Source organism: Gallinula chloropus, assembly GCF_964237585.1.
Source record: "Gallinula chloropus genome assembly, chromosome: 1".
Taxonomy (NCBI): Eukaryota; Metazoa; Chordata; class Aves; order Gruiformes; family Rallidae; genus Gallinula; species Gallinula chloropus.
Window position 1 is genome coordinate 117,278,605 of NC_140085.1, and position 23,364 is coordinate 117,301,968.

The 23,364-nt window shown below is 41.9% G+C and overlaps 1 protein-coding gene across 1 annotated transcript in view; it reads left to right on the forward strand.

Moving 5' to 3' along the window:
• Positions 1–22,756, forward strand: part of SH3BGR (SH3 domain binding glutamate rich protein) — a 30,383-nt gene extending 7,627 nt beyond the window's left edge. The window contains exons 3-7 of the mRNA XM_084278508.1: positions 7,208–7,288; positions 14,348–14,461; positions 18,942–18,971; positions 20,892–20,999; positions 22,260–22,756. Of these exons, the coding sequence (XP_084134634.1) occupies positions 7,208–7,288; positions 14,348–14,461; positions 18,942–18,971; positions 20,892–20,957 (291 nt within the window). The 3' untranslated portion in view covers positions 20,958–20,999; positions 22,260–22,756. The remainder of the gene's footprint in view (positions 1–7,207; positions 7,289–14,347; positions 14,462–18,941; positions 18,972–20,891; positions 21,000–22,259) is intronic.
• The last annotated feature ends 608 nt before the right edge of the window (positions 22,757–23,364 follow it).

The following is a 23,364-nucleotide window of genomic DNA, read 5'->3' on the forward strand; positions in this document are numbered from 1 at the left end:
GTAGGAAATGTCAATCAAACTCCTTAAAACAATCGGAAGTTGACTTTGAAAGAGCAATTCTTAGGAAGCATTTTTTTAGGCATAGAAAAGCAATGAATTAAAAGATTTTTCTCTTTGAAGAGAAAAACACAGACAAGGAGAGAACTGACTAGAGAAACTGTGCTTGACAGACTGTATGTGTTACCCCCTGCAGACCCAGAGCCTGTGCAGGACACAGGGCTGGAGTTTGCCGCTTGTGAGGAGCTCTCTCTTTTCCTATCACATTCTCCTACCTCCTGCTGTGTTGCTCACTCACAAGCTTTTCTGCTGTTGGCTCTCTGCTTGTACTCTCACTTCAGCTTCTGAAGGCCAAGGGCAGTCTAGGAGGTACTGTGGCTTCTTCACACGGTATCCCCAGATGACCAAATGTAAACTTGGAGTAGTAAATGCTCAATTATGTGGTTTGACAATACCAAGCAACTCAAGACTGGTGGGGTTCATAGCAAGGCTGTTCTCCTATCCCTGGCAGTGTTGCACTTGGCTTCTTGAACTCTCAGTGAGTTTTGCATGGTGAGCGTTGACATTTTGTTTGTTTGATGCAGACTCATCTGGGCTGCTGGGAAGTCAAGTAAATGTCTAAGGCACCAGGGGGTGTGAGCAGAAATCTTTTTTTTCCATTGTATTTATAGAAATAAATTGGAATTATAGTTGGCGGGGGTAGTTCTAATATGTGGTTTGAATTATTGAAATTACATTGCTTATTGAATAAGCACACAGCTCTTCATAACAGAAACTGTAATGCTCATCAGATGCTTTTATACTTTTGTATATGCTTGTAACAGGTTACTTCTCATGAGAGTTTGTTCAAACCAGTGATAGATAATCATGCACCAGCATGAATATTAGGGTTGTGAATCAAAAGAGATATCTGAGGCAGCTTTTTTCTCATGGTCTGGATGGAAATACATAGTCTGGAAAGTACTCTGATACGATCACTGAAATGAACTTGCAAAGTACTCTGAAACGCAGATCACATAGTGAGCCCAGTTTTAAGTTACCCCACAAATCCAGTGTGAACTACTGCAAAGGTTGTTTTGAGAGAGAAGGGATTTACATGCCACTAAGTTTTCAGAATTAACTTTAGTGCTCTCAGAGAAAAAGTTGCTAGTATGAATAACAGAGTGCAACTATTTCCTCACTGTCTCACAGGAATCTTAAACCAGAGCTTGGTCGGTTAGAGTTCACATGCATTTCGGCATCCAGTCTGCAGCAATAAAAAGTAAAATTTTATATATCCTACTCTGGATTTTGTGGCAGCCAAAGTCACAATAAATATTTCTGATATTCCCTGGAGAGGTTATGTAGTGAATTAAGGAGTAATTGCCTTACAAAGTGTTGCAGCTGGTCAACCTTTCCAGTAAACGGTACAGTTTTTATCCATGACTAAAGCTATTTCAGGAATTCAGATAATCTACATCTTGAAATAAATTTAAGAAAGACTCCTTTGCAAAGAGCCCTCCATGTGGAAAAGGGTCCAGAAATTGGTTGCAGCTACTGATTTAAGATCTAAATCAAATTTACAATTAGTCTATAAGCCTCCAGAATTCTAATGTACCCAGCTCTCAAAGCTCATAACTAATGATCCCAGTGGGTACATAGCAAAAATTAATTTATAGCATCATTATTTCCAAATAAATAGAGTAAGGAGATCTGTATCAGTACATGAGCCTTACCCGTCTCCTCAGGGGAAGGTGCCTTAAGGCAGCTACGCAGGGAGTGTGAAGTGGGATTATGTAGGCTGGTTGAGAACATAGCCAGGGCCTGCAAACTGGTGCAAAATTCTTCCGAGTAACACAATGTCTTCTGCAACATCTCTACAATATAAAGCTGGGGATTTGCTTTCTACTTCACTGTATAACCTGTGCAGGTCCAACAGAACCATCGTTCTGAAATCCAGAACTGTTTAATGCTGTTTAAGGTTGTCCTGGTTGTGGTCAGGCCAGAATTAACCTCCCCAAGCGGTTAGCCCAGGCTGTTTTCCACACCACCTGGCATCACTCTCCCAAAAAATAAAGGGGCTTGTAGGAGAGGGGCGATTTGGCGCAGCTCTGGGACAACAACAGTCCTCTTTTCAGTGCTCAACTTGGGGCTCGAATTCACAACCCCTAGCATTAAAAATCTTATCCTCTACTGCTCACCCCCAATGTATCAACTAACTGAGGTGAATCTGCCCCAGCCAGTGGCTGAGCACCGCACGCTGCTTGTTCACTCCCGGAGGAGAAACAGGACAAAGGTTTATGTGATGCATCTTAAGTCTTCCCCTGTGTCCCATTTCCTTTGTCCTCAGCCACTTTATTAAAAATAGGGCTGGCAATTGCAAAGATCTGCCTGAGTCATGGATTCCAGTCCAGTGTCCTGAATTTACGAAAGTCCCTGCAAAATATGTAATGTTTGTTACTGCAGTCTTCAAGGGCCTCAGTCTCATGGCATCTAGAAACCTTCGAATGTGCAGATTGCTTATAGCCATTTCTTGGTATGCCAAAATCAGCCTTTAGCTTAAACAGTCCCAGTCCAATGTAGTTGCAAATGGGAATCTATTAATCTTCATTTTGCTTCACTAAACAACTTGAGCTCTTTAAACCTCTTTTTTTTTTTTAAAGACATTTGCTTTCCTTGTCCCCAGGCAGTCTTTTTTTTTTTTAGGTCAAACTTGTTACATTTAATTTCTATTAATTCTCCTTTCTGAGATCACTCTTTTTCTGCACTTCCTTTCCTACCGATTGTCCTGTATGTGTGGTGCCCACTCACACTTGTGCATGTGTATATGCATTAGCAGCATGCTGGCCTGGGGAGCAGAAAATTCAAGATAAAAGGTTTCCTCACCTTGGGAACAAGGGATTTGGAGAGAGACAGGGCGTCGTTCAAATATTTTAAGGGCTACAGCAAAAATGAATTCGCTATTGGTCTGAGTTAAGCACAGACCCTGTTTAGAGCAGGAGGTTAGACTAGATGGCCTCCTGAGGTCTCTTCCCAGCTGAATTATCATTTCATTCTTGGATTTTTTTCACTAAGGGCAAATCATGCCTCAGAGATTTCATGGTCTTCTATAATGGGGTTACAGCATTGGTGGGTAAGGATTGTGCAGCTGATGTCATCTGCCTGGACTTGTGCAAAGCATTTGACACTGTTCTGCATGACATCCTTATTTCTAATTTGGAGAGACATGGATTTAATGGATGGATCACAAAAAGTTGCGATCAACGGCTTGATGTTGAAGTGGAGATCAATGATAAGTGGTATTGCTTAGGGTCTTGGTGGATGAAAAGCTCAACAGGAGCTGGTAATGTGAGCTTGAAACTCAGAAAAACAACTGTATCAAAAGAAGCATGACAGGTCAACAAATACTGCATCCAGCTCTGAGACCGCCAACATAAGAAGGGCATTGAGCTGTTGGAGCGAGTCCAGAGGAGGGCCACGAAGACAATCAGAGGGCTGGAGCACCTCTCCCATGAAGACAGGTTGAGAGAGTTGGGCTTGTTCAGCCTGGAGAAGAGAAGGCTCTGGGGAGACCTTATTGCAGCCTTCCAGTACCTAAAGGGGCCTACAGGAAAGCTGGTGAGGGACTCTTTTTCAGGGAGTATAGTGACAGGATAAAGGGTAATGGGTTTAAACTGAAGGAGGGTTAGATTTAGTTTAGATATAAGGAACAAATTCTTTACCTGTGAGGCCCTGGCACAGGCTGCCCAGAGAAGCTGTGGCTGCCCCCTCCCTGGCAGTGTTCAAGGCCAGGCTGGATGGGGCTTTGGGCAACCTGGGCTAGTGGAGGGTGTCCCTGTCCATGGCAGGGAGTTGGAACTATGTAATTATTGAGGTCTTTTCCAACCCAAATGTTCTATCATTCTATGTTTTGCTCCATGCCCACTGGTCATGGGACAAGCTATAAAAGTTTGAATCAGACAACAGAAAAAAATGTGTAGTTTTCAGGAGATTGTTTCACTGCCTCATTAAAGGTTGTGACCAATGGATTAGAGAAGAACCTATCAGGTATAGAGTAGTGGTCTCACCTTGTACAAATGGTCCTTTGAGATCTCCAATACTTTCTTCTGCAGTTCAATGAAATTTTAGGAGTGAGGGTAAGGAAAGAGGGGATATTAAGAACAGATGAGGAGCCTTCATTTTCATGCTGGAATAGACTGACATAATGAGTAAATAAATGTGGTCCTGTTGCTAATCCCCTTTTCTCCTGATACGTAAAAGTATCTGCATCTTCTGTCTGACCCTGAATATTCACCTCCTAACTTGCACTGTAAACCAAAGGTTTCTTATGGATACATCTATGGAAAGGCACCAACTGCAAACAGCTTGTCCACAAGGTCAGAGAACCCTATGTCTGTCTTACCAATAATTAGAATCTTACTTTTCTTTTGGATCTTTGGTATTGTCACTTGAGCAAACAGATTAGAAATGGTTTCATTTTGTGTGTCTGGCTATTTCAAGTATCCATTCTAATCCATCAGTTTTGGCAATTACGTTCTTATTTGATCTTTTTCTTAAGTTGCTTCTGTGCTTGTGTCTAGACAGACGTCTGCATCTGTGTCACTTTCTAAACATATTGAGCACTCTGCTGCTCCAGTCCTTGCTTTTGCTTAACAAAAAACCCTAGAAAGAAATGAAATGTAAACTACTGTTTTTCTCTGAAAGCTGAAGTCTATGCTTTTCTCTGTAAACTCTTTAAAGAAGCTCTGAATTATTAGGTAGGACTTTGATGCTTCACATAGCTGCTAACATCAAATATACAGAAATCATAGGGACCTCTGGAGGCTTTAGCCCAGCCTGCTTCTCAAAATAGTGATAGCTTTAATGTTGTCCTGTGTTGCTTGGGGGTTTGGACATCTAAGCCTCAAAAGTCTCCAAGGATGGCATTATCATGCCATCTCTGTGCACTCTGACCTTGTGTTGTATCACTCATGTGGGCAAGAACTTTCTGGTGATGCTGGGAGTTTGCTGGCATTCCCAAAGGATGATAGCATAGAGTGTATGCATCGGCACTCTTATCATAAAGAAAACTCAGGGAGTAAAAATGTTTCACTGTATTTTTCAAAGACTGGTTCCAAAGACAGATGATATCACTTCCCTCTGCCTAGACCATTTATGTCTTCTGTGTAATATTATTGTTTTCCCGAAATAAATTGTTCCTGATAATTTTTCTTAGTGCCTGACTAGGGAACAGTTATATGTGGTCATTCAGTGAATGGAGATGCAAATGAGTCACCATTAAAAAAGTGCAAGTGCAAAGTTACAATAGAAAAACTATTCCTTGATCCCTGTAGCCATGCTTTAACCCCATGCTAAATATGTAATAGCTTGCTTCTCAGTGTGAGCAAGGTAAGTGTCCTTCCCTTTACTGCAAGATACCACACGTACTCTGGAATGTCATTGTAGCCTACCATTTTCCAAGGAGTACCTGGTTGTATCCTCTTCTGATAAGGGGTTCATCTGGTCATTCACACATCTTGCTTGTGACCTCAGGTCTGGTTATCTACAAGGCTATGTGCCTCTGGAGATTTTTAGTACATTTACCATCTGCCGCTTTTCCTCTGGGGAGGAACTAACAAGATGTATAAATTATCATTTCATGGCCCTTCCTTGTTATAGTCTTCTTTCCATTTCCCAGCTATTGAGATGTTGTGCCATAGTTTATGTGTTATGCAAGAGGGGACAATTTTCCTGTGTTTGTATGGCTTGTCAAAGGCTCACATCAAATTCCAGCCCTTCAAATTGCAGGAAACCCTCACATTCTTGTTTGCTGTATTGATCTTAAGTTTATGGGTTAGACTTCAGACACTGGTTTTCTTCAATGCTTAGGGTGGGCCTGACTTAGATAAGGAGAGCCCCACAGCAACATGAAAACTGCAATGAGAGAAATGGGCAGCCTGGAGCAACCCCAGGTTTTCTGCCTAGTCTGGGCAAAATATGCTCTGGGCTTTCTCCCAAACCCAGGCTAGGTCTGTGTGAAAGCTCATCTGTCCCTTAGATAAATCAGTGAAATGGGCTGTCATCCTGCCTGTTAAGCTGTGTTGTTTCTTCCAAACATTGATTCCAGCCTTGTTGATATTAAGGTGACTTCCAAACCATCCACTCCAGCCTGTCCCTAGGATTACCCTTGGCCAATAATTTATTCTCTGGAAATGCTAAAACAGCCCAATAAAACAACGCGGGTCCTAACCCAGCTTTACAAACAAGTCTCATGGATGAGTCAGCACCTTATTATTTACAGGTTTCTATTCTGGGAGTTATTCGGGATGAGAGGGAGGATGATAACACGGTCAAGGCAGTAGTCTAAGACTCAGCAGACGTGTCCAGGCCCTTGTCCTACACAGAGCTGCTGTGTGATTGTAGGTCAGTCGCTTATGGCCAGAGTTTCTGTTGAGATCTTAAATATGTGTTGATTTTTACCTGTGTAAGATGTGAGTTATGAACGTCTCAGTAACCAATTAGTGATAGCAGAGCTTCCTTAGTTGCTAGGAAAGCTGTACAGGTGAGTATAGCAATGATCACGCAAGTTCTAGACAGTAGGATGGGAGCCATCCCTCATGTCTTTTCAGATATATTAGTACTGAAGAGAAAACAGGCATTTAACATAAGGATTTGTACCTTCATTTCACATGAGGAGAAGACATTTTGGCTGGTGCATGTATGTCAGAGGGAACAACATGGTCCTTTGCTAAGTTTGTCTGAAAAGCAGACGCATTTTCTAACCACAGTGCCTTTCTTTAAAATGAACAGTTTCCTCATCATCATTTTACTTGTGCTATTACATTGACTGATGCCTTTTGTTTGCCATAAACCTGTCCAGAGTTTTTGAGGGCTTACTTTGTGTTCCTATTCACTGCAAGTTTTATTTTAACATTTAAATGGGAATAGCTTTGCTTTAGTGTGCACAACTGAGGCACATTAAAACGAGATGCTTAATTTTATCTGATTCTGACACAGATGTGATATAATTAAAGTGTAGGTCTCTAGAGAAATTTGCCCATTTGTTCATTTTTCTAGCCAATGTGAAACTCCCTTTATCTGAATTTTCTTCCTGGGGCTTAGATAATACAGATACTTGCACAAATGCATAGTCACTCTCATCGATATAAGATGTGCTTGGGCTAGTCTCTTCCCCTTGTGCTTTTTGTTTGATTTTGGTTACCAATTCTCTATTTGTTTGTTCCTTTTTTAGGATTTTGAATCCTTTTTCTCTGCTAAAGAAGAAAATATTATTTATTCATTCCTGGGTCTTGCTCCTCCTCCAGGCACAAAGGTATGCACCGCTGTCCTTCAATGGGGGCATTTATTTGATTTTAATAAAAGATGAAGACAGGCAGTGTGACTTAGCATGTCAAATAAGGGGCAGCGACAAGCATTATATTAGCTGCTGGTGCAGCAAAGTGTTCTTAAGGGGGAAAACACAAAAGTGGCAGGTTCAGTAAATACTAGAAAATACTCCTCCTCCCTTCCCTTCTTTCAGTGCAGGTTTGTTACCATGCCTCCAGCTGATGATTTTCTTGTTGCTGTTGCTGACACAAAGCAGTATTTCATCATGTTCAGCCTGTAAATGATGCAGAATTTCCTAATGCAATTTCTGAGTTGTGTTAATTACAAGAAACCTTTGCTTCCCACTGACAGTGACAAACCTGGACCAAACAGGGTTTGTACCAGCTACCGACGGAGGGGCTGGGGCGTGGACCCCTCCCATCCCCTGGATCCCAGGATGCCATGTAGTCCCTTTGGCTTGTCTACCTATTGTTTTACATCCACTGTATTTTGACAATATCCTGATACATTTCTGACAAAAGAAAAAGATACTTATTTGCTTGTTTTATCCTCTTTTTTTTTTTTCCTATACAGAAAACAGTATTTTATAACAGGCCCTTACATTTCTTTTATTCTAAGATCTCATTAGATGATAATCAAATGCTGCCATCTTTAACTTGGGTGATTCAACAAAGGAAATTAATCAAGAGAGAAATGAGCCAGGGTGATAGGAGAGAACTGTGCTGCATTATGGAGACCTGGCTAAAAAACTGCCCTCGAGCGTGAGATCTGCTTTCTGGTCCAACTAACTGTGTAGCAACTTAGAGTGAACACTGCTGTAAATATCTTTGGTTTTCCTCTTGTGGAAAAGCAGAGACAAAAAGGAACCTTTTCTAGGTGTTTTGAGAGCTACAGATGAAGAGATACCCAGGGGAAAGCCAGAGTTGCTATAAATGTCTCTGACGCCGAGTCCCTGTGTGATAAGGAGCAAGTGATTTAAACTTTGTGCTTGAGCTGTGCCATTTCCCACTGAGGGAAATAAAAATTACTTGCCTACCTTACAAGGGTCTTGTGAGAATTCATTTAATTAACATCCACAAAACTATGAAAGGCTTAAAGGACTGCAGGTATTACGTATTATAATCATTATAAAAGATACGTGGAGAATCAATGAGATAAAGAAAATTGCATTTTTCTATCTCCCCACTTCATATATTACCTGCTCCTTCATGCAAGGCTCTGTTAGATAGTGTGTCTGTGAAGCAAAGTAGCAATTCTATTTAATTCATTCATTCCCAGCTGTCAGCAGAGGCTATTACAGTTTCTACTTTGTGACAACTTTGTAAATGTTGAAAATAATATGCTCTGCACATATTGCTGGGCAGATAAGTGTTAGTGCTATTGGTAGCAAGCAAGTAAGGGTTAGTCTGATTAAGCGCTGCATTGGTGGTGGTGATGTGATTGTTTCAGTTCAGAAAGGACAAATAAGTGAGAATGTTTAAAAAAAAATATTTACATCATCTCCCTTTTAGAAACTGTTCCTGAATTTGAGAGAGACACATACAAGTGTTTGAGTGTTTATTGGCAGAGGTGTTTCTCAGCATCTTCACTGCACCACAGTCTGGCTGTGCTTTGTCATACAAATAACCTTGCTGCACTGCTTCTGCTTTCCTTTCATTAGGCTGTCAATTCAACCTTGGCATGAAGTACAATGGATGGCTCGTGACATTGATTTTCAGCAGCATAAATCTGGAATAATAAGTCCGATGTGGAAGAGATGGTGATGCTGACACATATGACAGGGTTTCTTACTAATGCCTTCTTAAATAATTGGATTTTGTTTTTTTTTTTTTTCCCTGGAATATGGTGACAATTTATAAAAGAAGCAAACTATAAAACATGGAAACACCACAAAACAGTCAGTTAGCATTTGCTTTCTAGGGGATTTTACTCCACTGTGGCATTATGAAGATTAATATGAAGCTGATACATGTTTTATGCTCTTGCTGCAGAAGAGTCTCTTTCCTTTTTACATCCATCTTTTTGGATCATACTGCACCAGCGGTAGAGAACCTCTTTGATGACCATGATGCTGTTTCATAGCACAGGGCATGAGAATCCTGACACAGAACTGTTTTGAGCCTGGTTTTCTAGAGCAAGCAGAGGAAATTTTTGCTACTCCCTCAACAAATTACAACTTGCCAACAAAATGCTTGTAGTTAAATCCATTGCAGTGGCAGCCAGCTGAGTGCAAAATCCGTTGCTCCGTTCTACAAATCCGTGTTTTTGTAGCCCTGACTTCTGTCTGGGTTAGGTGGCTCGAACTTGTCACCAGGCCTAGTTGACCAGTGCTAATACTGAACTATTTCTGCTAGGTATTGGAGCTCTGATAGTGCCAGAGTGTAATGTGCAAACTGATCTGCGCTTACAGGGTAAATCTGATATGTCTAGGACACATCAAGGTGTAGATCGACTGTAAGACACATGTAAAGAAGCTCTGAATACACACAGGCGTAAAGGAGATCCTTCTGGGATCTGCTCATACTCACAAGGCAGTCTTTACACACTTAAGTATGCTTTTACTTACAAAAAAAGCTGTAACTGTTTCAGTAGAAAAGAGCAAATCAACATCCAAGTTCACCAGGCTGGCTAGAAAACAGGCCAGGGGGCAGCTCCCCAAGTAGGCACCTGTTCCTCTCTGTAGGCAGCTGTGTTTGGATCTCTGCTAAGGGTTCTGGTCAGGTACCACTGCACCGATGGCCTGTTGCTGTGTCCATCATCGTGTTCCAATTTCCAATACAATGAAGTTTTTAGATGCCTGGATGGCATGTGGAAATTTCTGCAGATCTTGGTGGTTGAAAGGCCAAATCTCTAAATGCTATTTGCACAGATCACCGAGGGAGTCAGGCAAAGATCTTCACACATTTTTTCCTTTATCCCAAGGACATTTTTATCATTAAAAGGTGCTATGTGGCCATAAAACTCTGTGACGCTACAGAAAATCAATACGTATTTTTGGTACTTCAGCATTATCCCACCTCATCCTCTCCCTCCTGTTGCCTCCCTGTCATACTGGTTATATTTTCCAAAGCATTATTTAATAGGGATGAGTTCACCCAAGAGAATAAGCAGGTATTGTGTTTGTGCTAATAACTTCTTTAGTCTATTAATATGAAATACCTTCTCACTTGAAGGAACACCTGGCCTTAAATACTTCTAAACACGTTGCATGGCAGGATGGGAGTTGTTAAAGGATAGTGATGCTTTCTGCCTGCCCCAAAGATCACTCAAGTTAGTGATAGATTTCTGAATGATCCCATCTAATTTTGGGTAAGTGTCATGAATAGCGATGTGCCGATAGTATAGGTGTGTACATTTGAGCTATAGTCATTGTAGTTTCTATGTTTAGGGTCAGATATGTCAGTCTCAGCTCCCCCAAAGTTGAACCTGTTTCTTTTTCAAGTCACTTTCACGCATAGTCTGAAACTGTTCCCGGTATTCCTGAAAGTGCTCTGAATTACTGGTGGTGTGTGAATAGCCCACTAAAAGCTCCGGCTGCACCACTTGTTTTCCAAAATGGTTCAGGTGAATTGTTTTGCCAATGTGATGCCTCTGACTTAAGCTAAGATGACAAACCGTATCCTGTGTTGCTACACCTTCCCAGTATCTTGGCAAGGTTTTAAGGCAGGTGATTAATTGCTTTTTATTTTCAGGGACAATTGGGTTTTTTGAGAACTTAAACTGCTGTGAAGTAGTGCTTCTGTTTCCCAGCAGTCCAGAGAGCCAGTAGCTGTAGCAAGATCGTTTGGGTTTGGAATTGCTCTGTGAACACAGTGAAGCTGATTTACTTGAGCTGAAGGTCTGTTTTCAAATCTTGTATATGCTTAAATATTTGATCTTAGTATTCATGGGCCTTAATATCCATAATCTTGATATCTCAAAGTCTGCAGCTTTAGTCTTTAAGTGGAAGAAGACTTTTACTAAGACAGCTTTAAATTACACATTTATAGTACCTGCACTTTATTTAAAGATAAAATGACCTGTCACCCAATCTTTATAAATAATATTTAATCTTAAATAAGTTAAAAATTAAATGTTGTGCTTGCATTTAGAGCTAGTATAATGATGACATTCCAGACATCACAGTCCTCCATATAATCAACAAGAACTCTGTGTGTATGTGTGTGTGTGTTCTGGCTGATAACATGCTGCTTCTAGAATTTATCTCTTTCAGCTACAAGTTGGGGTTTTTTTGCCTTACGCTCGGAGCAAGTATATGATTCATCTGAGATGGTTTTACACAGTGGGTTCATTTTAATTGGAATGCCATCTTCAGTCTTTATGTATTTTATGTATCTGCCAAAAAATATCGAGCACATAGATTTTAAAATGAAATGTTATTAGACACACTGAAAATAAATATGTAACCAATTCAGTTTTCATTAATGCTGTACATTTCATTTTGGGAACCGCTGCAAAGAAAGTACCTGTAAGGGAGTTCTTACTTGCCTAAGAAAACAACAGTGCTGCACAAAAGAACTTCAATATATGTCTCTACTAATATGTATTTTATTTTCAAATATTTTGTTAGCTTGTGGCGGAAAAGTAAAAGATAAATTAAGCCAAACAAATGTCTCGGTGGGTGTGTTTTTAATAACAACGCCACCCGCATCAGAGAGCAGTGAGCCCACAGTTTTATGTGTGTTTGAGACTGTATTGCCAGAAAAACAAGTAGTCTTTTATCCTTCCTCCTTCCTCTGACTCCTTCTGCTTACTCCCAGCTGCTTATTCCTCCCTGTGAGCATCCCCCATGTGCTGGCAAAAACATCCATGCAGCTGTGTAATGGAGTGTGCACACTGCCGGGGTTAGAAATGTTGGGGTTGTGTTTTAAAGCTTTAATCTTGATCAGCCTCCTGCCTCTGTTCCCTGTGCAGCCTTGGAAACCTGGAAAGTCTGCTGCTGCCAGGAGGGCAGGGGCCGTGCAGTGCTGGGAAGGTCTGCAGGGAGGGTGATGCTTGCTGCTTATTGGGTTTGTTGCTTTTGCTGCTGTTGTTTCTCTGTGCAGAGAGGAAGGGGAATTTATGAGCCTGTGTGCCGGCTCTCATTTCATTGCAAGCTCCGTACATATAAAATATATTTTCCAGGATTCAAGAGAAAATTGCCAAAAGGGCACCAAACCTTACAGGCAGTGAAGTTTCTTTCGGGAAAAAGAAAACTGCAGAAGTGTTTTGTCCATCTTTACTCTGTCATGACATCTGCTGTCTAACATCCTTCCTAACATTTTTGTCCACATGCAGTAAAGCATCACAGCAGGAGGGTGTGTCTTATAGTGCACACCCATGGACCCCACATGGAACAAAGATCCCTAAGTCAGCAGTCACCCCAGCCCACTCTCAGGCTAAAAGCCACATAGTCATGCTGTGTCAGGCTTCTGTGGGCTAAGTACACTGGCTGAAGACATGTAAGATGTGGTCGATGGAGGAGAACTTGTGAAGCTTAAAGGACAGGGGATTGTGACTGGGGGCTTTAGTTTAACTGTAGAGACAAATGAAATTATGCAGAAGCATAAAAACACAGGCTGACCAGGTGGATGAGCTGTAAGGGCTTGGTCACAGGGATGAGAAAGCTCATCTTCTGTCAGGGACATGCTGTTCTGGCCAAAGTGTGTAAGGTTTAGGATGTGAAAGAGCAGAACCTCCCCTGAGCCCAGTTCTCTTTAGCTGGAGGCAACCTCACCAAATAACACTTCTTAGAAGTTGTCAAAAGCCCTTTTAATGGATTAGGTCCTCTGCCCCCGCTTCCCTACTAGAAATCTCTACCCCAGTTTCACGCTGATGATGATTGAAATTTTTATTAACAGACGGTTTCTACTCATTTTGAATCTACCTCAGTGCTCTTCCTTATCCTATCCTCCCTGATGTTTACTCTCATCTATTTTTAGAGAGCCATCATATCCCCTCACAGCCTTACTTTCAATAGATTAAAGTAATGAAGCTTTTTTGGTCGCCTTTTCATAAGACAGGCTCTCAGATATTCCCGAAGCACACCCCCCACCCCTGTCCCCTCCCGTCCCCCTTCTGCACCTGTTCCAGTCTGAATTTCTCTTTCTTCAGCCTGAGTGACTGGAGCAGTACAGGGCGATCCAGAGGAGGTTTCGCCTTGGCCTTGTGCGATGGCGTTAATTATTCCCTGTCAGCTCCACCAGCTACACCTCACCTCATGCATCCCAGGATCACGTTTATTACCTCTTTCATTATTGTATTACACTCATGGCTCAGTTATTCTGTAATTATTTAAATGCAACCATCTTTTTCTTCTTTGATGACCGCCAACTAATAAGCTCCCAAAGTGCAGAAGAAACACATTTCTAATCTCTGTCCCAGAACTGCCTGTCCCAAATAATGTGACTTTGTGCTTCATCCTATTGCATTTCATCCTATTTCTGCTGCTCCACTCGAGGCCGTACAGGTCTTCTTTTATCTGACACAGTGTGTGATCCAGTGTGACCTTTCGCAGGTACCTGGCTGAAAGTAAAACAGCACTTAAAATAACGAGCCTTCTAGGAGGTACTTGTGCTGGAATAAATAGGTTTCACAGATTGGTGTGTGAATTGAGGAACATTTTCCTGATTTTAAACAAGAAAGTTAAGACATTATATATGAAATCCTTTATTACTTCTCTTTTTCTGTAGCTTCTTGGTGAAGTTTAATTGGGATGCATGCTGGGGAAAAAGGCTATTTTTTTCCCTCTGAAGCTAGAGTGTGCCATCAGTGTGAGCATTGGTTTCTATTAAACTTTCAACAGAAAAGTCAGAGCATCTACTTTGCTCTGAAGAGGAAGAAGTTGAATTCATGTTTTCCCTACACAAACCTCATCCCCTTACCAACAGATCAACAAACCAACAACAGTTTTGTTCACAGGAAAATGTCTGAAAGGGCACATTTTCATGCATGTGAACACAAAATTAGAAAGACACCTCCCAAAGTTGTAAAGTCAAGAGTTTTGTAGAAATGATTTGTTGTTTATGTGCCCCAAGGCTAACAATGGCTTCTCCTTTCATGCCAGGAGACTGAAAAGGCCAATGCGACGGATGAAACTGAGGCACACGCAGAAGACAAGGCAGATGAAGGAGCTCATGAAGAAGCTGAGTCTGCTCAGTCACCAGCAGAAGATCAACAGGTAATTTTTCCTTTTTCCTTTTGTGTTACAAGGGCTTTACCTGTGCGAAGAATGTGAAACATAAGCCCACAGGCCCTCCTAGTGTGCCTGGGGGTGGAAAGACTGATTGCAGAGTGGACCTGCTTGTCTTTGACATTATGGTGATATGAAACCTAGAAAAATCTCCAGGGAATGTGCATAACAGCAGTTGTCTTCAACAGTTTCCTTTTGCCATTTATTACCAAAAGCTTTTTTTTTTTTTTTTAATGCTCATTTGGAACCAGACTCTAGTTATGGAGAATAATTTAGGGCTGGCTATCTGAGTCCTATCTGTGTGGAAAAATTTGCTGCTATCAATGGTCAGCATCTGCAGGGCTCGTAAATCTTGTTGTTAATGTTTGTTGTCATATACCAGCATTGGCTGCGGTAGCAGCAAGCCAGATTGGACTGTGTCTTCTCCAGGCCATGCAGAAACCCCTGGGCAGTGCAGAAATGGAGACCATTGTTACCCTTCCTGCCTGCATCATGGCCTGATATGGGCAGATCTCAAACTGCAGTGCTCAAGGTTCTTGGAGGAAGCCACCTGAGTTGCTTCAATTCCCTAGTATAATATCCTGCTAACACTGGCACAGTACTTGTGGTTGAAAGGGTAGATGGGTCCTGCAGAAAGGGGCTGTTGTGTGCCAGTGTCTTCCTCAGTGGGGTGCTTATGTTACCAGCCATGTTCTATACCCAGCAGAGACGAAGCAAACATGGATCCTGTGCCTGGAGATAGGGATCCAGCTGCTTTGCTTCTCCTGCTGCTCTGAGAGTTTGGCATTTAATGTTGGGTTTATTTTGATATTGGAGCATCAGGTGACTCTCTTCCCAAAGGGGCAAGCCTAGTGCTGGATCATGCACTTACACTTGTTGGTTTCTTTTGTGGTTTGGAGATCAGATGGTCCCAGTGGAACATGTGTCACAAATGCATCATCTCTCTCACTAGAGATGAAAATAAATGTGTTTTGGGTTTTTTCCATCTAGCTGCAATGTTTTTCCAGAGCAAGCACCTCTCTCTCAGCCTTTCCCATTGCCTTTTTTAACAATGACTGAACCAGTCCTTGTTGGGCTGGAAGAGCACCCTTTTGCCCAGCCCCATGGCAGGCACTGGGAAATACCATTTAAAATTTCACAGTGGCGGTGAAGAGAAGCAGTCCTCAGTGGGAGCTGAAATTTCTCCTTAAATTGCATCCAAGCTCTCTTCATGTCTCTAGGAACTTCAGCCAGTATGTGAGTGCCATCAAATAACTTTCTCCTCAGTTCTTTGGAGAAGCCGGTGTAAGACGGCCGTGCATGCCCTGGCTGGGTTAGGTTACTCGCCATTCTGGCTGGCAGTCTACTCTAATGTTTTTGAAATGAGAACAGAATGCTGGAACACGTTTGCAAATGTGTCAAGCAGCTGTGTATGAGAGGTTTTGTAATGACATAATGCAGCACCACTCCTATACTCCTATAACACAAGCACCTTGCTGCATTTCTCACGGAAGGAATTGGACCTGTGAGCGGAAAATATATTCTCCTTCAGTTTTCCAGGGAGGGGAGTCGCAGAGGAGAGAGCACGAGGCAAGACTGTGTTTGAGCAGATCTTTCTGTGGTTATGAGGGCATAAAATACGGTTTGTCGTACAAATCCTCTCCTTTCTTGGCAGTGGCAAAATGTTCTCACGTGGTCTTACGTAACGAGGAAGAAAAATCTTCCTGAAATCATCCAATTCTGATACCCACCTTCATCATGCCAGGTGTATATTAGCTGCTAGGGGAAGAAAAAAAAGAGCACTGTTTCTGTTCCCAACTCCCTCGTTTTTAGAGAGGGTACTCGCCACTGCAGGCAGTGAGGTACCAGTGCTTCCTGCCAGGGATGCACAAAAGCCATTTTTCACCCTGTTCTGCCACCCACTCCACATGTCATGTAGGACAGATCACTTCAGTGATGTGGCATCTGTCTGCCTTGCCACAGTTCATCCCAATTATCACTTCTGTTGGGATGGCATAAATCATTCTATAGAAATTCGGGTGTTTTCATTCACTACAGACAGCACACAGAGGAGGACTGTAGACGAGCAGAATAACTTTGAGGCAGCTATGGTGAGATGAATTTGGCCTTTTGTGTCTTTATCTCATTTTACCCATATAAAAGAAAGCTAGAATAACATTTCCTTACCCAGACAGGATTTTATTAAGTCAAATACATTTAAAGACTGTCAGTGTGCCATTGGATTATCTCCTCTGGATGTGAGGCCCTAAAGGATATGTGCAATATGAACACAGTACTTTCAGTATTTACCTCTCTTCCTCTCATTCTGCAGCCGAGCACATCTTGTTTGACTGCTTGACCACACTGAAGAGATGTTTTCCATGTGGTCCCCCCACCCATGTCTTTTTTTTCTTCTACCTTATTAGGAGCTGGTCTCTGTATTCTGTGTTCTAAAAGGGTGACCTTTTCATCCGCATCCCACTGTGTTTTGCAGCCAAACAGTTGCATCTTTTGAACAGTAGTCGGGTCCCTTTTGGAGTGTCAACTTGCTCTTCAGACAAACCTGCAAATCAAAATGCCATACTTTAAACATCACAGCTCTATGTTCTACTTCTGAATTAAGATACCACTGGGGATCTCATATTGCCATTTTGGCCTTATTTAGCACTCAGTTTTAAGCCATCTTAAAAATTACTCTCTGGTGCGAGGTGTAACTCAGCTGGCTTTTCTCCAGTGACTTTTCAGGAGAACCAGTGCCTTGGGAAAATTTAAGAAGAGCCATGGTGAGGTAAAGGTATCTCGATCTTTGCCGATAAGCATAACAAAATCAGCTGTGACTGTCTCAACTGTGGAGCTGGGCAGAGGGTCCCAGGTTTCAGAGGACTTCTCCAGTGCCTCAGTAGCAGGGGTGACAGCTGATAAGTCACTGTGAGTACTTGTGAAGTTGGCGGCCCTCCCCTACTCCTCTTGTCCTTGTTGGGAGATGAAGCAGTCAAGATGCTCCAGCTTTTCATCTCAGGCTGGTATGACCCTGCAGAAACCAGTGAGAGACCCCAACCCTCTGAACAACAAAAATCTTAAGTCAGCAGCTGCCTTCTGAAGGTGTCAGGGATAAGCACACAGTGGGACAGGTTGTTGTTTGCACACCTCAAATTGGACTGTCCAGGCTTCAGCAGCTCCAGCCCTTCATTCACAGGAGCATTCAGGAGAGCACGGAGCAGATGTCAAAATAGAAAGTTCCTTACACAGATCCAGTGGTAAGTAACAGGAACAGCTTTCAGCCTGGGTCACCAAGGGACAGCTGCACTAGGATTTCTTTAGATTAGGATTTTTTTTTCCACCTTAAACCTGTTGTGTGCTTTACTTCCCTAATCACTTCATCAGGCTGATCCTTGACTTCTTCTCAATCTTTATTTTTTTATTCCTAATCTCCATCCTCTGATGGAGAAGGTTGAGAAACCATTTTGTTTGGATACAGTGTCCCTTTTTCCTGCTTTCTTTCTCCCTTCTGAGTTTTTTGGGGAAAGACTGCATCCTGCAGAGCAAGGCATGTGCCAGTCACTAGATGTGATTTTTCTTTATTTTTTACTGATTTTAACTTTAGATTTTAGCTTGGGGGCTAGAATATTTTGTAAGAGCTGTCCCAGTTAAATTAGCTTGCAGTACAGATTAACATCACTTCAGGGCAGAATTATTTTAGAAACATGTTCAAAAATCATGTTATAATACAAGTCTGTATCCTGCCTCAGCAGTTCCCCGGGCCACATATAAACCCGGCACCACAGCTCGCTGCCTCATCTCGACTCATTTTGTGTGAACTCCTATCAACCGCTCATGCTTTCTGCATGGTTCTGTTCCATTTGCCCTTTCTCTTTGGGATTTTGTGTAAGATTAGCTCTTCTCCCCAATAACCAGCTTGGTATCAAGCATTAAATTCTATTCACAGTACCTGTATGAGGGTTTATTTTCTTTTATTATCTCTCTTCTCTTCATGACCTTTGCGTGATCTACAGCCTAAAACCAGCTTGTATTATTTCTTATTCCCCAGTACTGTTGAGCCAAAGCATCTGTTGCAGCCTACAACAGTTAACAGAACTGCAAGCCAGATTCTGAGTGGTGATGTATAACATAGATAAGACTGTATAATTCTCACTTAACTTTCATTTTGCAGACCAGATAATTACAAAAAAAACAACCCCAAACAAACACCCCAAAACACCTGTAAAAGCAAACAAAACCCCAGGTCTAATGCTTTGCTTGTCAATGAAGCAGATTTGATTGGAAGTAATTGAGAAAAAAGGGAGCTGTATTTAATGACTTCATAGCCCTTTATCAAAGTAGAAGATTAGTTTGTCACTTAATCTGGAGGACGTTAAATTCCACGTAATTTTCCTAAATTCACTGTTTAATTTCTGCTGTGTTTTGCCTGTATGGCCTCTGATATTCTTTCTTTGATCTATCTTTTAAACATTTTCTATCTCTTATGTAGGAAAGCAAGGAAGAACATGCAGGAACAGAGGTACGGTATATTTGGGCATTTTGCTTTCATGGGTTTTTTTGTGTGCATTTAAGTCCTTTTCAGTCTCATTGCTTCACTCAAAAGTTAGTAAATTCTTATTCATGAGGCTAAATATCATAGTATTATATTCTACTGGAGATAATTACTGGCCAAATCATCATCTTATTGTTTGGGAACAAAGACAGGCCTTTAATCGTTAAAAGTTGTAAATGGAAGAGAAACTGTATTTCACAGATGCTTTAACACAGTTTGCTAAGGACTTCCAAGGCAGCTATGTCTTTGAGAAGTGCTAACTGAAACCACCCAGATTACATTTTCACTGCTGTGAATGTGAAAGAGTCACCTGACAGTTCAAGCAGTTGTGCCTATAAGGAAAACATTTTCCTTGCCAGAATTTGAAAGATCCAGGTGCAAATCCTTATACGCTTTTCTACTTTGCCCAGCATTGCAAGCTTATGCCGTGAACATTTTATTCACTGTTCCAAGTAAAATGAATTATTATTTTAGGCTATTTTCCACTGCAAACTTGCGATTAAGGGGACACATTCTCATTTTCCCACTTCCAAACTGCAATGCGTGCATGTATGTGTGTGTGTGTATACATACAGGTGCCCACTGTAGGAGTTATGCACTGTGCATTGCTTCAAGAGAGAAAAATAGCTGGGTTTTTTTCCTGTAGAAGGCAATTGACTGCAGGTTTGGATGGAAATTGCTAACATCTGAGAGTTGTCTCTTGTATGCCGGCTTGCCAGGCCCTGTCTCAAGGAGCGCTCATGAAAGGCACTTTTCCTGGGGGAAGAGGCTGAAAGGGGCAATATTCCTTGTGCATGGGAACATCTGATCCAGCTGACCTGTTCCGGGGGTCCATGTTAACGTTGCTGTTCTGCAGGGATGATCCCTTAGTGCAGTGGCTTTGCCTGCAAAACTTAGACTCTAAACCAGGCATCTGAGCGCAACAGGTCCATCCCCAAGTGCGCCTTTAAATAGGGTTTTACTGCAGCGACTCAGGTGTGACTCTCGTACCGACCTGGGAGGAAACGTGTCTGAGAGGGAGACTTAGGGGCTGGGCTGCTCCTGTGCTACCTGCAGTCCTGACTGAAAACTGATCCTGTATTCCTTGATTGGTTGATTCCACCAGGAAGAAATTCCCGTAATTTTTGTCGCCTAGGTAGCGTAAGCAGGTATGACATTTTGAGATAAAGCTTCCTTATACACACAGGAGGAGTGCCTTTGAACAAGGGCTTGCTGGAAGAGAAAGAGCGGAGAAGCCTGCAATGCCATTTTCAGATGTTCCTTGGAGTAGGGCTACACTTGAAAGATTCATTTACCAGCTCTTAAAAGACAATAAACACAGGTTGTTGTCTGTGTTACGTACACAGTAGCTTTCAGATGGCTGTTTATTTGGTTGACTGGAGGAAGGGGCTACTGCCTTTAAATTGTGGCATTCTCTTTTATGAAATAAAACAGAAAGGGAAATAAGGCTCTATTTATCAGACTCCAAATGATTTTTATATTGTTTAGTTCCCGTGCCATGATTCCTGACTTGTTTGCTGCATATAATTAAAAAAAAGCATATAATTAAAAATACCAACCTTTTTTATCGTATTTAGATATATATTCATTGTCTTATTTTGATCTCGAACATTTCTTTACAGCTTAACCGTATACTATGTTCTAGCCTCTGTAAGAAGAGTGGCTCTTTTGCTCCTTGCACTTGCTATTAACTCCACCGAGCCAGAGCCCTGGCATGCTAAGATTAAAATGTCTATACATTACTTCTCTAGAGGTTTTATTTTTAAGCTCTTATAATACTGCATTTACTGGAAACGTAACAGTTGCAAAAGCAGAGCTCTATATTTCAAGACTCTTCATTTTTGCATCAATTCTTACATGATAACTACAACTATTTTCTATAAAAAGGAAGAAGAGGAAAAGCAGGAAGATGGAGAAGAAAAGGAAGAGGTGGCGGAGCAAGAAGAGTCTTAACACACTTCCTTATGACACATTCTTTCTTGAACAGGTTTTCAGGTAACTATTATGATATCCAGCACAGTTTCTAAATGTTCTTAAAATAACATAAACCTGAAAATTTTCTATGCACTGTTGCTATATGCAATCACAGAATCATAGAATGGTCTGGGTTGGAAGGGACTCCAAGGATCACAGAGTCCCAGCCCCCCTGCCACAGGCAGGGACACCAACCTCCAGGCCTGGATCTACACAAGGTTGCCCAGGGCCCCATCCAACCTGGCCTTGAATGCCTCCAGGGATGGGGCATCCACCACCTCTCTGGGCAGCCTGTTCCAGAACCTCACACTCTCTCTGTAAAAAACTTCCCCCTAATATCTAATCTAAACCTTCCTTCCTTTAGTTTTAATCCATTCCCCTTGTCCTGCCAGTGTCTACACTTTTAAAAAGTTGATTCCCCTCCTGTTTCTCTGCTCCCTTCAGGTACTTGCTTGAGTGGCCAGCCTGTACGTGCAAAGTGCCCAACTGAGAGGCCAAAAAGCACACTTAGCTGTTAGACTCATTGCAGCTGCTCTTGCATCTGGTATAAAAACACATCCCTCTCCACTCTTACTCGGCTGTTGGCTTCACTGAAACTTTTAGGAGCTTCATGTCTCAAATGAAACCCTCTCTCAAATTTTGTTGAAATGTTAAAAAAGACAAAACCAAACCAAAAAAACCCAAAATGGTGAAAAATAAATGACACACACTATAAAATTACTTTGATTGCCTTAGAAATTAGTGACTTGAAAACCTCAAGCCAGGAAGCATCTGGGAGGCAGAATTTGTGCCTGCATAGACATATGAGCATCCAGCATTGCTCAGGTTTTGTCAGCACGTGGTTTCAAATTTAATTTTCAGGTTTTCTTCTTCCTCCTACTGTATCTTCTCCTCTGCACATAAATAAAGGTCAGACAGTCAGTTATAGGGAAAAACTTCACCTACAAGAAAATTGGAATTTCTAGCAGATTTTTCCCTTGGTTGGCAGGATTTCCTCCTGATTGCAGACACAGTGTGTGACACACTTTGTCTAGAACTTGTGGGATTCCCAGCTAACTCTGCCTCTGAGCAGTTCCCATAGGTGTCTCCAACCATGCACTGATGTGGAGACCTCCCTGCCTCAACAGGACAGAAAATCTGTTGGTTCTTTCATGCGACCACTCCCAAATCTGGGTTCCTCTGTTGCATGGGAATTAACTCATCCCAATGTTGCCCACTGTTCAGACAGGTAAAATCACAGGAGTGCTAAATTCTAATCTCATTTTTCTTATTTTTGTTCAGGAAGCAGAAGCTGGAGCCACCCCGCCAAAGAAAATGAAATCACTCTCAAGCAAATCATCGATACTTCTCATGCCTGTAGACTTCTGAACATATAAATACATAACAGAACAAAGACACCATTCTTTCCTACCTGTGGCCTTTATATATATATTTGGTATTCCAATTGCTTGTTACAATGGGTCTTCTTATGCATTTCAGTTGATTGTTACATGTGGAAACAGTATTGTCCATGTTGCATTTAGGACTGTCAGCTCCTCAGGGCAGGAACCACGTCTCTCTCCATGTTTATGTGCTGCCAAACACATTGCTGCCACTCAGCAGATAGCTGCACTCACACAAGTGCCACGTTCAGGGAGAAAAGAAAATCAGCACTGGAAACCACGAAGAGGCTTCCTGTATAGGTGCTGGGTGAGTCACCTCTCCCCCAGCTGGCTTTTGATAAAGATTGAGATTTCCATTGTATGGCGGTTTAAATAAATAATGTGTTTTCTGTCCTATCTGTTCTTTGTCTGCCAAAACATTCATTTAACCCCAGCAAGCCGCTCTGAGATCTGTCAAATGAAGTTTTCTCCTGCATTACGGTTGTAGGCTACGCAAAATGCTTTGCCTGGCTCTGCGTTCCTGCTGGTGCTTCTAGTGTTGTGTGTAAGACCCCAACCATGAAAAGATGTGATTTTCGCTGAAGGAAAGAGATGTCCCAGTCCTTTCTACTGAAGCCTTGTCAGTCCTGTATACACCTGTATTCAGTGGGCCGGGGAGGCAGAGAAGATTAATCCACGTTCATTCTGTAACTGTTGGTTAGAAGTTCACCGAGGCAACAAGAGCTTGGATTTCAGTCCCTTGCCCAATTACTTTTTATGAGATCTATAAAAACTGCTTATAGAGGAAGGGAGGGGATGAGAAATGCTTATTGCCAAAGTAGCCCAGAGCTTGATAAGCAAAGCAATCTCCAAAGGAACCGTGACTTTGTGTTTAACCCTGATCAAGAAGAGGGTAGCCTTCCAAGCTGAGATCTCCTACACTGGGAGTGCTTGCACAATGACCAAAAAATAAAGTGCATGAAAAATTTGTGGAGGTTTCCTGAATGTCCTGAGTGGGCACATCC